The following is a 14,929-nucleotide window of genomic DNA, read 5'->3' on the forward strand; positions in this document are numbered from 1 at the left end:
TGCTGACCTGTTGAGGCAAAGACTTATACAAGAATGTTTACAGAAACTTTATTCTTAATACCCAGAGTAAAAAAAACAAATGTTCATCAACAGGAAAAGATAAAGTGTGGAACACTTGTATAATGGGTACTACTCAGCAATAAGAAGGCACTGCATCGACAAATGATATAAAATTATCAGACAGTACATTCAGCAAAAGAAACTGGACAAAAAAAGAGTATATTCTGTATAATTCCATATACATAAAGTTCTAGAACGGCAAAATTAATCTGTGGTGAAAAATCAGAACAGTGGGGAAAAAAAAAATCAGAGGATGGAGATAAAAAGTGACTAAGAGGAGGCATGTGGGAACTTCCCAGGGTAATGGAAAAACACTCTATATCTTATGCAAAATGATGCAATTAGGATTTGTACATTTCAGCATACATAAATTCTATCTAAAAAATGAAGTATGAAAAACTAATCAAATAGTGGGTATGAGGGGTAGGTGGAGATTCAGGTGAAACAAGAACATCACAGTGTTGGTAATTATTGAAGCTGGGTGATGGGCAGAGGAGGGCTCATAACACTCTTCTGTATATTTTATGTATGTTGATGTTTATTCATAACAAAAAGTTTTTAAAGGAGAGGGTAATTTTGTAACAACAATGAATGTACTTTTTAAAACTGGCTTTCAGTTAGTCAGAAGAAAGAGCGGAGATTCCTGATTCTTTATCTTAGAACCCCTGTCCCAATTATGTGTCCTGGAAGTATCTTTCCTGTGCTTCAAAACCTAGCTCTGGTGTCACTTCCTCACATCACTCCTTTTTCTCTTCTGTGTGAATTTCTTATGTATAAAGAATTAAGTGCTTTCATTCCACTTCAGTCCACGCCATATTTTACCTATTTACGGGTATGTTGCTCCTACTAGGTGTTGTGTCATTCTTTGATTCCTGAGGACTAGTTCAGGACCAGGAACAGAATGGATCTCCTTCGTGGTTAGATCGGGATATCAGACCTAGGATTCTCTCCATTTAGTGTCCATTAAAGCGTTAAGATAAACTAAGATGGTGCCAACCCTTGCTGTGGCGACCTAGCAAGAAGTAGGACCCAGAAGCAGATAAAAGCAAGTCTGCAGTCAGCAGAAACCACCAGGAGATAGGCAGTTCGGTCTTCTCTCAACTGAGCTGTCTCATTAAATTTTGGTCTTCCCGTTCCTTTGGGAAAGGGGTCAAAGATTCTTCACTTTGAGGGAAAAAATGGAGGAACACAGGGGAGCCTAGAACCCCTTCTGAGTTAGCAGGAAGCCGGCTTTTCCCTGGAGTGACTAATAATGTTGCCAGGGTTTCAACAGTGTGAGGGTTGGGGTGAGAGCCCAATCTGCTCACAAATAGGCCAAGATGACACCCCTCGTGTCATCTTGGAGGACATCCTATTCTCCAAAAAGGTAATAAATAATTCTTTCTATGCCACAGCCCTTAGAAAGATGACAGGAAATGTCCGTTAGCAAGAGCCAGCAAAAGGAATGGAGGAGAGATAACAAGGGAAGCATTAAACACAAACACGACATGGGCATTTAGCAATCCACTAAGTGCAGAAGCTCTATTACATAAGACACCGTGCACCTGCCACACACTCAGAGTAACATGCAATATTCACGTGCCCTAACTCATAGGTTCCAGTTACCAATGACTTTGGATTATGCATGCCTCTATAGCCTCTTATTAGTTGCAAATTATTAATCCCTGCTCTAATCCAGCACACAGAGTATGAGTCACATCACTCAGCTCCTGTTTGCATATTCCTCTCATCTTTGAACTGAACCTTGCTCATTGGGTTAATTAACATTTTCTGTCAGCACCTATTTAGGGGAAATAAATGATTTTCCAACCCACTATTTAGCCCTCTGCTCACACAGCTTTACGATGCTGGGGTTTTTGGGTTATCCGAGCAACAATGGTGCTGTTTGTTATGAAATGAATAACGGATCTCCCTGAAGTATCATTGAGGTAAACTGCTCTTCCTGAGCATTACACAGCTTTAAAGGAAATCGTGTGTCTCCCCAAATTGAGCCAACTCCTGGGTATTTCTCTGTGTTTCCTCTTCATGTTCTTGGAACCCTTGAACAATATAATTCCAGTTTGTAACAAAGATTCATGCTTACTAAATATTTCATTTTCAATAAAGACCAAAAATAGAAACTCCTAAATCCAAATAGCTTCTCCTCATGCTGCCTGCCCAAGAACCTGAATTGGCTATTACTTAACTGCATAAAAAGAGGAAGGCAGTGGTAAGAATAATCCCTACTGATTTGTGCTTTGGAATTATATAAACTTACATATGATGATTAACCTTAAATGTCTGTCTGGCTCAGTCTATGAAAATATCAAGAGTGTGTGATTTTCAGAACACACACTAACAGATGATATAAGTGGGAAAATGTTATCTCTGTAAGCATCCTGAGTAACAAGAAAAAAGCAGCCTGGAATTTATACCTTGTTGTAAGTAACCCACAGAATTGACAATGTACATATGGATAAGTAAGAACTATTGTACTTGTACTGCAGGGAGTCCCTACCTCCCAGGATGTCTATGAGGAGTGTTGCCACTGATTTATATTTAGTGAAGTACTTTACAAATGTAGGACTAAGCACCCTAAGCATGGCTCTTAGGGCTCCCTGTCACAAACAAAGGGAAGTAAAATTATTCTTAATATGTTGAGCATATATATAGATGAAGGCAGGGAGCTATGGATATATATAGCTTGAGTCTTATCCTAAAATCCCCAAGTTCCAACTAGGAGTTCTTCATCAGGCTGATGAAGGCTCTGTACTGGTAAAGGGTTTCTGATCCTGGCTTTTTCACTGCTGACATGGGGAATTCAGAAAAAGAGTTTGAGACCACATTCAACTAAACACTGAGAACTGGAAATAGGGAATAAAAAGAGAAATTGAAGAGAAATGCAGGAAAAAAACAATCTTCTACACTAGAGTTGCTATAGTTCAAAAACATCTATTAGAGCAGCTGGGTGGGCAGTAGGTTAAGTGTCCCACTTCTGGTTTCAGCTCAGGTCGTGATCTCAGGGTCGTGAGATAGAGCCCCACATCAGGCTCCACACTCAGCACAGAGTCTGCTCAGGATTCTCTCTCTCTCTATCCCTCCTGCTTGTGCGCTCCCTCATGCACACTTTCTCTAATAAACAAACAAATCTTAAAAAAAAAACAAATAAACAAAAACATATCACTCAGGCAAATAAGTGAAAAACAGAATACTTGTTATTATATCAGAACAAAAGCCTCTTGGCCACATATCCCCCTTCTAAGTTAGACACCACAGGCTGATAACTGTTAAGGCAAATTCCTTCCTCTAATTCCTAAAACATGAGTCAAAGAAGCTTCCCTACTGTTCCTCCCAACTCCCCAACACCCTCCCACACCTACACCCCAAGAAGTCACCGCATCCGATGCTTTATCCATGAGCAGCATTAAATCTCCAATTCCCTTTCATGGCAAAGGACAACATGAAAAGACACACCTGCATCTGTGTGAAAATCTGAGCTTTCTGGCACTCTTCCAAACTGGGCCCAAATGCAGCCATCACGTGCTCCTCTGTTCCAATCATCTGTACAATTTCCTGGTCACTCTCAACACCCATGGCCTAGGAAGGAAAGAAAAGATAGAAAGAGTGTTGGCTTTGTGTTAACTCACTGACATTTGCTTATGCTAATTTGGCATTGTTTGTGGGTATTACTTCTAAGCAAAAGCTAGCTCTTTTCTCAGAAACGGTGCCATCTGGCATTGGCAGCTCTAGCCCAAGCTGCAGAAGAACCTGAAACAGAAATTTCGATTGGGAAGAGGAAAACAAACATTCTCAAGCACTTTTTGCAATCTTCTAAAATATTTAAATATCCTATGACTGTCATCACTGAAAAAAGAAAAAAGGAGGTAGAAAGGTATAGTGGAGACACTGGTCACAATTACGAAAGCAAACTGAAAAAATTAAAACAGCCAAAGAGCAGTAAATCAGAAAATATGCATTGCTGAAAATAAACAGAACCCCAATTAGTTTTGTCACAAGACTAATTTTTCTGAGAACTGTCAAATCATTCACATTCGGGCTTGAAGAATTTTCCCTAAAGGATGTTGTACCTCACTATTCTAGAAATATCAAGCTATGTTTTACACAGGTTTTAAGAAGAGATTTTTTTTTTTTTTTAAACTAAAAACGCACTTAAGAGGTTTCAGAAACCCACTCCTCTTAAGTGTTTCAAGGTGGCAGCCGGCAAGGCAGGTCTTTGTGGATTCCATATGGCACGATGGCTCCCTCCTTCACACGTTTGCCTGGCATTCTGCCATTTCAAGAAATAGAACATAATCTCACTAAACCTCTCTTGGCAGAGAAAGAATCTGCTTCTTAGAAGTTATGGGAAAAGTTATGTTTGCATTAAAATTCTTCCTTTAGCTATACAGAGAAGACAGAAGCAGAGATACCTGTCTAGCTGGGCTTTGAAGCTCTGGTGGCCAGTTCAGATAAAAGGGAGAGGGAGGGAAAACTGAATCCCAAGTTCCAGGGAGGAACATCAAGAACCTAAGCCAGAATACAATGGAAAGGGCACCTAAGTCAAGAGATCTGAGGTGTCTGTCCTAAAACAAGGCCAATGACAGACCTCACAACCACCACTGCCAAGTCAACTTTGTCCACCTCTATTTCTTCAGGTCTATAATAAGAGGACTCAAAATTCTACAAGTCTACATTTGAATTTGAGTTATCTGTGATCCAGAAATTCGATACAGATACTTTAGGATCAGATGTAAACTTACTGAAAGTTTTTAAACTTTTGTTGGGGAAGCTAAATATGTGCTATGTCCCTTTTAGGCCAACTGTATGGTTTGAAAAATGTTCACCAATTCTCTGACACTCTCTTCAAAAGGTAAAGACAAACTCCCTTCCTCTTGAGTGTAGGCTAAACTTAATGACTCACTTCTATAGGAAAAATGTGCAAGACACAGTACAACTTTGGAGGCCTGGTTATGAAATGCACTGCAGCTTCCTGCTTCCTCTTTCTCTTAGAGTGCTCCTTGGTGGAGCGAGGGGCTATGTCTGCAAGACACTCACTCAGTCTATGGAAAGGTCCAGTGGGGAGGAGCCAACTCCCATTATAGTGGAGCTGCAAGGGGAGCAGACCCTGACATGCTCCAGTCCAGCCCTCGGGTGACTTCAGCCCTGGCTGACATCTGAAAGAGCCCTGGTTGACTCCTGAAAGACCCTGAGTCAGAACCACCCAACTGAGCCACTTCCAAATCTCTGACCAACAGAAACTCTGCTGTAATTTGTTACACAGCACATACAACTAACAAACCAACTTTTGGAATTAAATTTGCCATTTAAACTTTAAAAAGCTTCATAAAGGGAGGCCTGGGTGGCTCAGCGGTTGAGCTCTGCCTTTGGCTTATGGCGTGATCCTGGAGTTCCAGGATTGAGTCCCACATCAGGCTCCCTGCAGGGAGCCTGCTTCTCCCTCTGCCTGTGTCTCCGCCCCTCTCTGTGTGTCTCTCATGAATAAATAAAATCTTTAAAGAAACAAAAGCTTCATAAAGATATAACTTGTTTTGTTCAAATTTGTTTTTGTTTAGTGAACAAATAAAGATGCTCTCACAACACAAATCTCTTTTCTATATTTTAATTTTCATCTTTTTATCTCTAATTTGATAGGATGCATTTATTTAAAAGGACGCTAGACATAAAACTCCACTATTTAAAAATTATATAAATTCATAAAATACTGAGCATTTCATGGATTTAACAGAGTAATTCTAAAAAATTATCAGTTCTAATTTTTAAACAAATGAAGAAAAAAATTATATATTTTTTTCTAATTTTCTAGATTATCCTTTGATCAAGCACACTGAGTCCATCTACTCTGACAGTGATGGCATGTATGTAGGACCATCTACATTTTCTCCTTGGTCTGCAAGAAGCCAGCCAGAAATATGAGAATACTTCTGTGAAAAGCTAATTAGAATATAAACTTTTACCTGTCAATATCTCAAAAGAGTGTTATCTGGGTTTCAAATGAATTAAAATATAAGAAAAACAACACTAAGGCAATTAGTTAGCAGTAGAATCTAGTCACTCTTCTCTGAAATCATTGATAATAAAACTTTGTAACAAATGCATTTCCCTCCTCAGGGGAAAGTGCAAACACTAAAAGATATCTACATGGGCAGATGCCAAATCGAGCATGCAAAATAATATAGCAGGAGAAGGTCTCACTGGGACAGAAATAGAATCTTAGAGCTGAAGTGGCAGTAGCTTTCTGGATCATCCCCCTTTCTTGAGGCATATCAACCTCTAGATCTTCTGAACTGAAGCCACCTGAAGTATTTTAATAATTAATTTTTAGTTCAGCAATCTCCAAGTGAAAAAGACTATATATGCTTCATTACCTATTTTGGCATTTAATAACAGCGGAAAAAGTCCTTCCTCATTTGACATATGGATTGCTGCTTCAAGTTGTCTCGAGGCTGAATCTGAGCAGTAATTTTATAACTGCATAAAATTTTCAAGTGTTCTAATGTGGATCTAAACAGACTGCTTAGGCCTTCCAAATATTTCTAAGCCATGAAGGAAAGATATGCCAAGTACATGGTAAATGACACCATATGTGCAGAAAGAATGATCGGTGGCAAAGCTCTGTTCTACAAGGACTAAACTCCTCCTGTATCAGGTCACTGAACTACAGGGTGATAACTCAGTCAGGTTATCATCAAAAGCACTCTAGCTCCAAAGACCAAACTGATTTTATGACTATTTAGCCTTGTGAAGTCACAGCTACAAATAAATGACATATTGCTATGGAAACGACAGCAAAATGCTCAACCATTTTGCTTTACAGACATAATTTAGACATCTGAAAACTAGCTTTATATGGAACTCTTTGTACTCCAGATATCTGAAATCATTTCACCTAACTAATAAGTCAGAAATGAATGCTATATAATAACCTTATGAAGAAACAGCAGAGAAAATACGTTTCAACAGAAGGTCACCCAGTCTGACCATTGGCAAGAAGACAGAACACAAATAAGGGCATATGCTCTTTAAGAAGTGGCATAAGTCTTCTCTTTGGATACCCGCTAAGTGTGATTACAAGTGTGACTTTTAAAGACAGAATACTAATGAGAGAAGAGAAGAACATGCCCACTGATGGTGATATGCTGAAATATATTACCTGAAGGAGGGAATGGGAATAAGTTCTTAAAATACCTACTATTCAGAAATCTCGAATCTTTCTTTAGACAGGAATCAATCTATTATTACTAAAGCAGTCTTAGCAGATAATAAAAGAACTATGATGGCCCTCTTTGATTCTGCAATTTTTTTCTTAAAAGATCAAAAATTTCAGGGTAAGTTAGTTTCTAAGAAACAATGCCCAGCTCCCTTGAAATCTGATCTTTTTTTCTGTAAAAACTTTCAGACTACAGATGCCATCACAGAGCAACTGCTGAATACTTGGGAATACAAAATGTAAAATGGGAAAGATTCATGGGCAGGGGAACCTTTGTAGTGATTCAAGTCCATAAATAAGGCTGATCTAGGTCTTAAAAAGCTTTAGTCGTCATATTCAGACCCAGCATGGAACCTGGAAACCCTGCTGCTTCTGTCACTTTTAGCCAATTGTTGGTTACAATCAACAACCATCAAGTCCTAATGACTGTCAAGGTCTGTGTTAGGGCCACACAACACAAAAAGAGAAATGATGTGACTTTCCTGGTCTCCCAGTTTATTTTCCCCAGCTCCTGACATTAAATGTGTAAGCAGGGTAAAGCCAAGAGTAACAGTATCTTCCTTCTAGGCTGTCCACTTTTCAAAAAATGTATTATCTCCTTTGCTCTTCAGAATAAATCTCTGAAGTCACTTTATAGGGGAGTTGTCCAAGACTGGGAAATCTGCCTGGGGTCACACAGCTTACAAATGGAGAAGCTGGAATTAGGCCTAGATCTGTTGCTAAAATCTTCCATATTCTGTGCTGCTCCCCAGATGAAAAAGTCTTCATAGAAGTTATCAGACAAGGTTCCATCAGGCTATTAAAACATCCCTCTAGCGGGAGACCACAAAATGGGACTATCTGTGACCAATGTACTTATTTATTTAAACCGAAAACATTTAGATAGTTGTTTTAGTTCTTATACACTGCTGATTACTATGCAACAGTTATGTTCCAGGAAAAAATTTTGGCAACATGCAACAAGATTTGTTGTTTTTTTTTTTTTTTAGATTTTATTTATTTATTCATGAGAAACACAGAGACATACATAGAAGGAGAAGCAGGCTTCCCGCAGGGAGCCTGATGTGGGACTTGGTCCTAGAACCCTGGGATCACGACCTGAGACAAAGGCAGACACTCAACCACAGCCACCCAGGTGCCCCTGCATCAAGTTTTAAAAAAAATGTATAATCCCACTCTCAAGAATTAAGTCTCATAAAATATTTAGCAATATGCACAAACATGTATATAGAACACCCAGGGTTATGTATCAGAGTGAAAACTTGGGGGGAAAAGGACACCTAAATGTCCCCCTATAGGGAACTGGTTAAACAGATTACACCAACCATGTGTAATTCCTGTTTGATACCTACTAAAAATAATGATGTAGATCTATAAATAGATCTAGATGTAGATCGAGTTGTAGAACAAATGATGTAGATTTATAAATATGAAAAACTATTCACAATTCCCTGTTAAGTGGGAAAAAAAAATAGTAAAATCGCTGTATATACTACTACCAAAGCAAAGAAAAAAGGGCTTGGAAAAAAAAAATTCCAAAAATGTAGTTCTACTTCTTAGTGGCTTCCTAAATTTGTACAATTCAAGGACTGTTTCATAATCAGAAAAGGAGAAATCTGAAATCTCAACTGCAGGTTACATAAAAGTGCACATTGTTAATTTACAGACACATTTTAGAAAGGATTTAAGTTGGCTATAAACAGTGGACACGTTTGTAACATAATATTAAATTTGACAGAAGAAACTGTCTTACCAAAATTTTGTTACCTAGCCAAAAAAAGTATTTGATAAAGGTTTTCTGATTTTAATGTGTCCATGTGTCTAGCAATGTATTTTCCAAGTGAGTAATAGAAGACTACATGTATTATAATTAACTTATAAATTCTGGTCGAAGGAAAGCAGTCCTATACATTTTTTAAATTTAAATCCAATTAGCCAACATACAGTACATACTTAGTTTCAGATGTAGTATGCAATAATTTCAGTTGCATCAGTCCTATGCATCTTTAAGTCTCTTAATACAACGGCGAAGTCTTTTTGATGCATGGGAACACACTGCCCTCTACTGGAGATGTAATTCCACATAGATGAAATTCTCTTCATCTGCCAATCAACACTATGTTCACAAGGCACTGCCATTGGGGGCTGTGGGATGCCTCCAAAAAAAAGCCAAAATTACTTCAGTGCTTTACAAATATAAGCTTTAAGGAGACATAATAAGTTAAGAATTCTCTCTGGCTTCTCCCAATCCCATATAAATAGTATTGCTGTTATGATTATCATCCTAAAAAGAAAATGACACCATCTCATTTAGAGAAAATAAAAGTATATTAAGTTGCACTAAACTTAAAAAAATCGCCTATAGGAATGCCTGTGTGGCTCAGTCCATTAGGTATCTGACTTCGGCTCAGGTCATAATCCTGAGGTCCCAGGGTCAAGCCCAAGTAAGGCTCCTTCGGAGCAGGGGGGGTCTACTTCTCCCTCTCCCTCTGTCCATCCCTCTGCTCAAACACGGTTGCTCTTGCTCTCTCCCAAATAACAAAATAATCTTAAAAAAACCCAGAAACCTCCTACAATCTTCTTCATGTAATTGCATTCAGAATACAATGATTTCCTGAGTCAAAGAACCTGACTGTTCAACATCCACTCAACACCTATGAGCACCCCAGGACCCCCAAACCGGCCCTGCACTAACCTGACATGAAGAGGACTGTCTCCCCCACTCCTTTGCTGTCACTGGGTCACAACTCCAACAAGACAAGTTTAAGTCTTTCTCTCTTACTCCTCTGAGGCGAGTACCCAAATGTCTTTCCTTTCTAAGCAACTCAGTTACTGCCATCTGAGATGTTTCTACTACTGTAACAACTGCTGAACAGGAATATTTGACTCTGAAGTGAAACTAAATGAGAAAAGAGTGTTAACCTCTACCTTTATCCCAAGTACCCACTCTCCTCAGGACTGACTCAAACCGAGCCCTTCATTTCGATCAGCCTCGTCAGCAAGATTCACTTCCGGCCCATACATGGTCAGGTCTGAGCCTCCTGGGCTGCGTTCCACAGAGCTGCCACAAACCCTGCAGGGAGAACAGGGAAGCTCTGCTCGTGGGAAACACAGGTGGGTCCTGTTGGCCTCTGGTTACATTTCCTTCAGCCCATCAATATGGAGCCTTGTTTTATGTGTGTTTCTGCTCAAAGATGCCTTGGTAACGTATGTTGTTGACTCCTAGTTCTGAACTCAAGGACAGCAGCAGTGTAACTCATGCCTGAATACAGCATACCTGACACTCGTGGTTTTTCCATAAGGCACATCATTGCCTTCTTGCACTTAGAAACACCAGACAGCACTTCAGCCTTGGAACTAGTGGCCATTTTACCCAGCAAAACCCCACCAGAAAGCACAAAAATGTGAAAGAACTTGGCACCACAGAGGTGGCAGAGAGGGTACCTATTTACAGCATGAAAGCAGAGACGGGAGGTGGAGTGCGGCTCTCTTGGGCCTCAGCTGGGAACGGAGAGTTTGGGGACCCAAAGTTTTCAAGACTGAGCCAGTGGGTGTGCATAAATAATCGTAAAACCACCACGGGTGATGATTTCAACGTCACAAATAAATTTTAGCAAGTAGAATTGGCAAATAACTGAATTCGCAAATTCCACGGATCAACTGTATCAGATAATGCTATTTTAAAATCTTGTTTAATGACTAATACAACGATTCAAGTGTTCCTAAAACATGTGTAATGTTTAAGCCTCAGAGCAGGTTAAGTGAGCCATCTTGCAATTATGTGCGAAGAAGGCACCATTTAAATATAATTTCTATGGAAAAAATGTCTTTTGGCTTCTAAGTTACTAGTTTACAAACAAGCTGGAAAACATCAGTTTTAAAGATTCACATTAATGTAGAAACACACCAGACTCCCAAAGTCCATAAAAAGTAACAAACGTGGTTCACATTCTTTGACCTGGAAAATTCCACTGCTAGGAATTTAATTTGCCTATAGATATCCTTGTCTCTGTGTAACGTGGTATTACAGCAGTTCTGTAACAGCAACAGATGTGTATATCCACCAATGGAGGAACAATTAAGTAAACTATCATACACCCATAACGGAACAGTTTGTCAGAAACAACGTGGCAGCAATGTATGAACTAATAATATAACACCATTGATCTCCAAGATGGAAGTTACAAAAAAAGAAAACAAGCCAAGTGCAAAATGGTGTGCAATGTAAGTAAAAAGTAAAACAGAATAAAAACCTGCTATATACTCACGTGCTTGTACAGGCACAGACTATCTTTAGAAAGATGCACAAGAAACCAGGAGCAGTAGTGTCCTTGGGTAGGATAACTAGGTGGTTATGTACAGGTGAGTGGAAGGCTCATTTCTCACTATATATCCCTTTGTACTTTAGGATTTTTTATTGTGTAGCTATTAAAAAATAGTATTTCTGAAAACATCTGAACCCTGATCTTAGTAGCTTTCAGATTAAAATTACATACCTGACACAACTTATCTATGCCACAAATCTTTCTATTCCTAGAACTCCTTATCCTCGAAATTTCTAATGACATATGAGAATTAACCAGAGAAAGACTCCTTATAATTTTCAGTAGGTACTTGCAGCTTTACCTTAAATATGATGACAATGGGAATATCTTCTGACAGAGTATTATGTCTCAAATAAAATCGCCCCTGTTTCACAGCCATATTGGTTCTGCTTTTTTTCTCATGGGTAGAGCTACAAGGAAACACAGGTTGGTTAAAGCACATCCCCACTTGGTTTCAAGCTAGTAGCATGATCATCAGTCAATAAGGTTCACCAATCAGTAGGTCCTTCCTAACAGATACACAATTCCTTTTAAAGATACACAACTCCTTTCCTAGCTTCCCTGTCACTTCCATGACTATTTAAAAACACACTATAGATGTTTCTTTAGCTTTGAGATTATGGTAGAAGTTTTAGGGGTGAATGAGTGACACTCACCAATTCATTTTGACCTACTTCACTTTGACTCCACCTGAATCGCTTTAAATTCAGTATGGGGTATATTCATGATGAATTTTACACATTTCAAAAGAAAAACCTCAAAATGAGTCTACACCATAATGACAAAACTACGAAGAAAGAAAGTCATACACTGTATTTAAATTAATAATCCATTAAAACACATCTATGTTCTTACTCTACAGTGAAGCCAAAAGAAACTAAGTAATTGCCTTTTACTGGTATCTCTATTAGCTACAAAGTTGCTAACAGATTTAAAAGTATTTCCAAGCTTAATCAGCCACAACAGGGCATATACTGATCACCTGCTACATACCATGTACACTGCTCTGCATACTCCACTAATACTAGCTCTGATCTCCATACTAATAACACTTACATTCAAGTAGTATCTCCAAATCACATAAGGAAACCAATGCTTAGAGAAGATGTGTAACTGTCACCCTCCCCAAAATGCCTCAGAGCTACCGAATAACAACTCTGGGATTCAACTCCCAATTCCCTGGCTCTGAAAGTTGCATATGGTAGGAAGACATTGGTCGAAGAATTATTAGATCTGGGTCCAAATGCTGGCCACCTCTTCTGATCAGTATGACCTTGAGCCCAAAGCTTGTTTCTCAGCAGTAAAATAGAGATGCACCACTTACTTATCTTGGAGGGCTGAGGTGACAAATAACACAGAGCACCTGATACATTGCCTGGCTCCTAGTACTGCTCAATAAATGGCCATTATTGTTGGCTGACCCCCCATTAGAAAGAAAAATTTTAAAAGTCTGAGTGAAACATCTTATTATAGGTTGTTAGAAGACACATTATTGCATACTGACATCTTCATTATTCTATGATTTTTTTCTCAGAATTCATTGATTTATAAATCTCAAATTACATATGATAATAAATCAGAGAAAAGAAGTTACAAGAGACATGAGATGGAGAAAAATGACATGTTGGAGAAAAATGAGTACACTGTAAAAGAGACCAGTCAAGAAAAGTAACAATAAGATGTTAAGTCCATGACAATTCATTAAATATTAAGTAAAAAATAATCTCTAATTATATCAATGTTGGAATACATTATGTAGAATGATCAAAGACTAAAAACAAACGTGACAAAGAGTGGTTTCATATTTTTTTTTCAAGATTCCTTAAATGCAACAAAATTCAACTTGAATAAAACTGTGGCCTTTCAACAACCAATGTCTCACACACTTCCATCACTAAAAATTTTAAAACAATATTCTATATGCTTCCCATCTTACACAATAAATTCAATAAACAGGTAAATATTTTGCTGCCTGCTATCAGAAATAAGTGGCTACCACTGTACTGAAAGACAGCCATGATATTAGTGGAATTATCAGTATTTCTTAACACTACCCCTGCTGTGCATACCTGGTAACTGAAGCACCAACCGTCCCTTTCCTGTCAGCCTCCACAATGATCCTGTTCTTAGACAGCTGCTCTTGGATAAGAATTACTTTTTCTACTCCTTTGACAATGAAGTAGCCACCTGTCCAAAGGAAGCAAGGTAAGTTTCACTGCCTCTTTTTCTGACAGTGTGATTTAGTAACAACAAGCAATCTTCTGATTTAGAGACCATTGCTCTGTGGTGCTAACCAATACTCAGGAGTTTGCTGATACTGTTTTATGAATTGATGACAGTGTCAGCACATGAGTTTATACACATGAGCCACAAGAAAATAAATTTCCTGAGGATAGGGTACAGATCTCACTGTTGTATTTATCACCAGCACCTGACATGTACAGAGATGAATGAAAAAAGTATGTTAAATAAATTAGTCTCTAAGTTTCTTAAGCATAGAAATAACCAACAATCTTCAATATAAACTCAAAATTGCCCTAAGTTTTCTAACATATCAGTGACAATGGTAGATTAGGATCAGGTTTCCTGGATGGCTCAGCAGTTGAGCGTCTGTCTTTGGCTCAGGGCGTGATCCCAGGATTACAGGATTGAGTCCCACATCGGGCTCTCTGTGAGGAGCCTGCTTCTCCCTCTGCCTGTGTCTCTGGCTCTCTCTCTCATGAATAAACAAATAAAATCTTAAAAAAAAAAAAAAAAAAGGATCAGGTTTCCTAACTATTCCATACTGAACAAAACCCATAAAACATTATCATATAGCCTTTTTTTGCACACAATTCAGAATAAAACGAAATTTTATTTTACTTTTAGAATATAAATAAAAACAAGCAGTATATTTGACTTACATAACATTTTGTTATAGTCTAATAAAGTCATGTCCTTTGTTAACCTCTTTCCAAAACCCTCTGTGATTCTGTATCAATGCAACTTTAAAGCAATAGGTGAAAATAACTACAAATTAAATGTGCAACCTGAACTGAGGAATTAAGAAAAATTTTCTGTTAAGCGCTAAGCCTGAAACTTTGCAAAATGAACTGCCTAGGACTACGTATAAATATGTAAGTTTTTAAAATTTAAACAAAAGACTTTGGTTTTTGCCCCTTTATTGCATTTAAAACAGCCTGAAGTAATAAGCTATTTGAGTTTTTCCTAACCAGCTAAAGAAGCCACTTTTTAAGATTATTCTTGAATTTTTAGGCATACCAAAAGAAATCACTGAGCAAAGACAAAGAAAAGTCTGACAAACCATAACAATAAATCACTTCTTGGAGTGTTACAG

At 38.3% G+C, this 14,929-nt stretch overlaps 1 protein-coding gene across 4 annotated transcripts in view; it reads right to left on the minus strand.

Moving 5' to 3' along the window:
* The window catches only part of POLR3B (RNA polymerase III subunit B), a 107,563-nt gene that overhangs the window by 75,873 nt on the left and 16,761 nt on the right, over positions 1-14,929 (minus strand). For all 4 annotated transcript variants that reach the window (XM_025461979.3, XM_025461969.3, XM_025461987.3 and 1 more), the window contains exons 8-10: positions 13,662-13,779; positions 11,894-12,002; positions 3,514-3,636 (exon numbers count right to left, since the gene is read on the minus strand). In XM_025461979.3, coding sequence (XP_025317764.1) covers positions 3,514-3,636; positions 11,894-12,002; positions 13,662-13,779 — 350 coding nt within the window. The remainder of the gene's footprint in view (positions 1-3,513; positions 3,637-11,893; positions 12,003-13,661; positions 13,780-14,929) is intronic.

Source organism: Canis lupus, chromosome 10 (genome assembly GCF_003254725.2).
Source record: "Canis lupus dingo isolate Sandy chromosome 10, ASM325472v2, whole genome shotgun sequence".
Classification (NCBI taxonomy): Eukaryota; Metazoa; Chordata; class Mammalia; order Carnivora; family Canidae; genus Canis; species Canis lupus.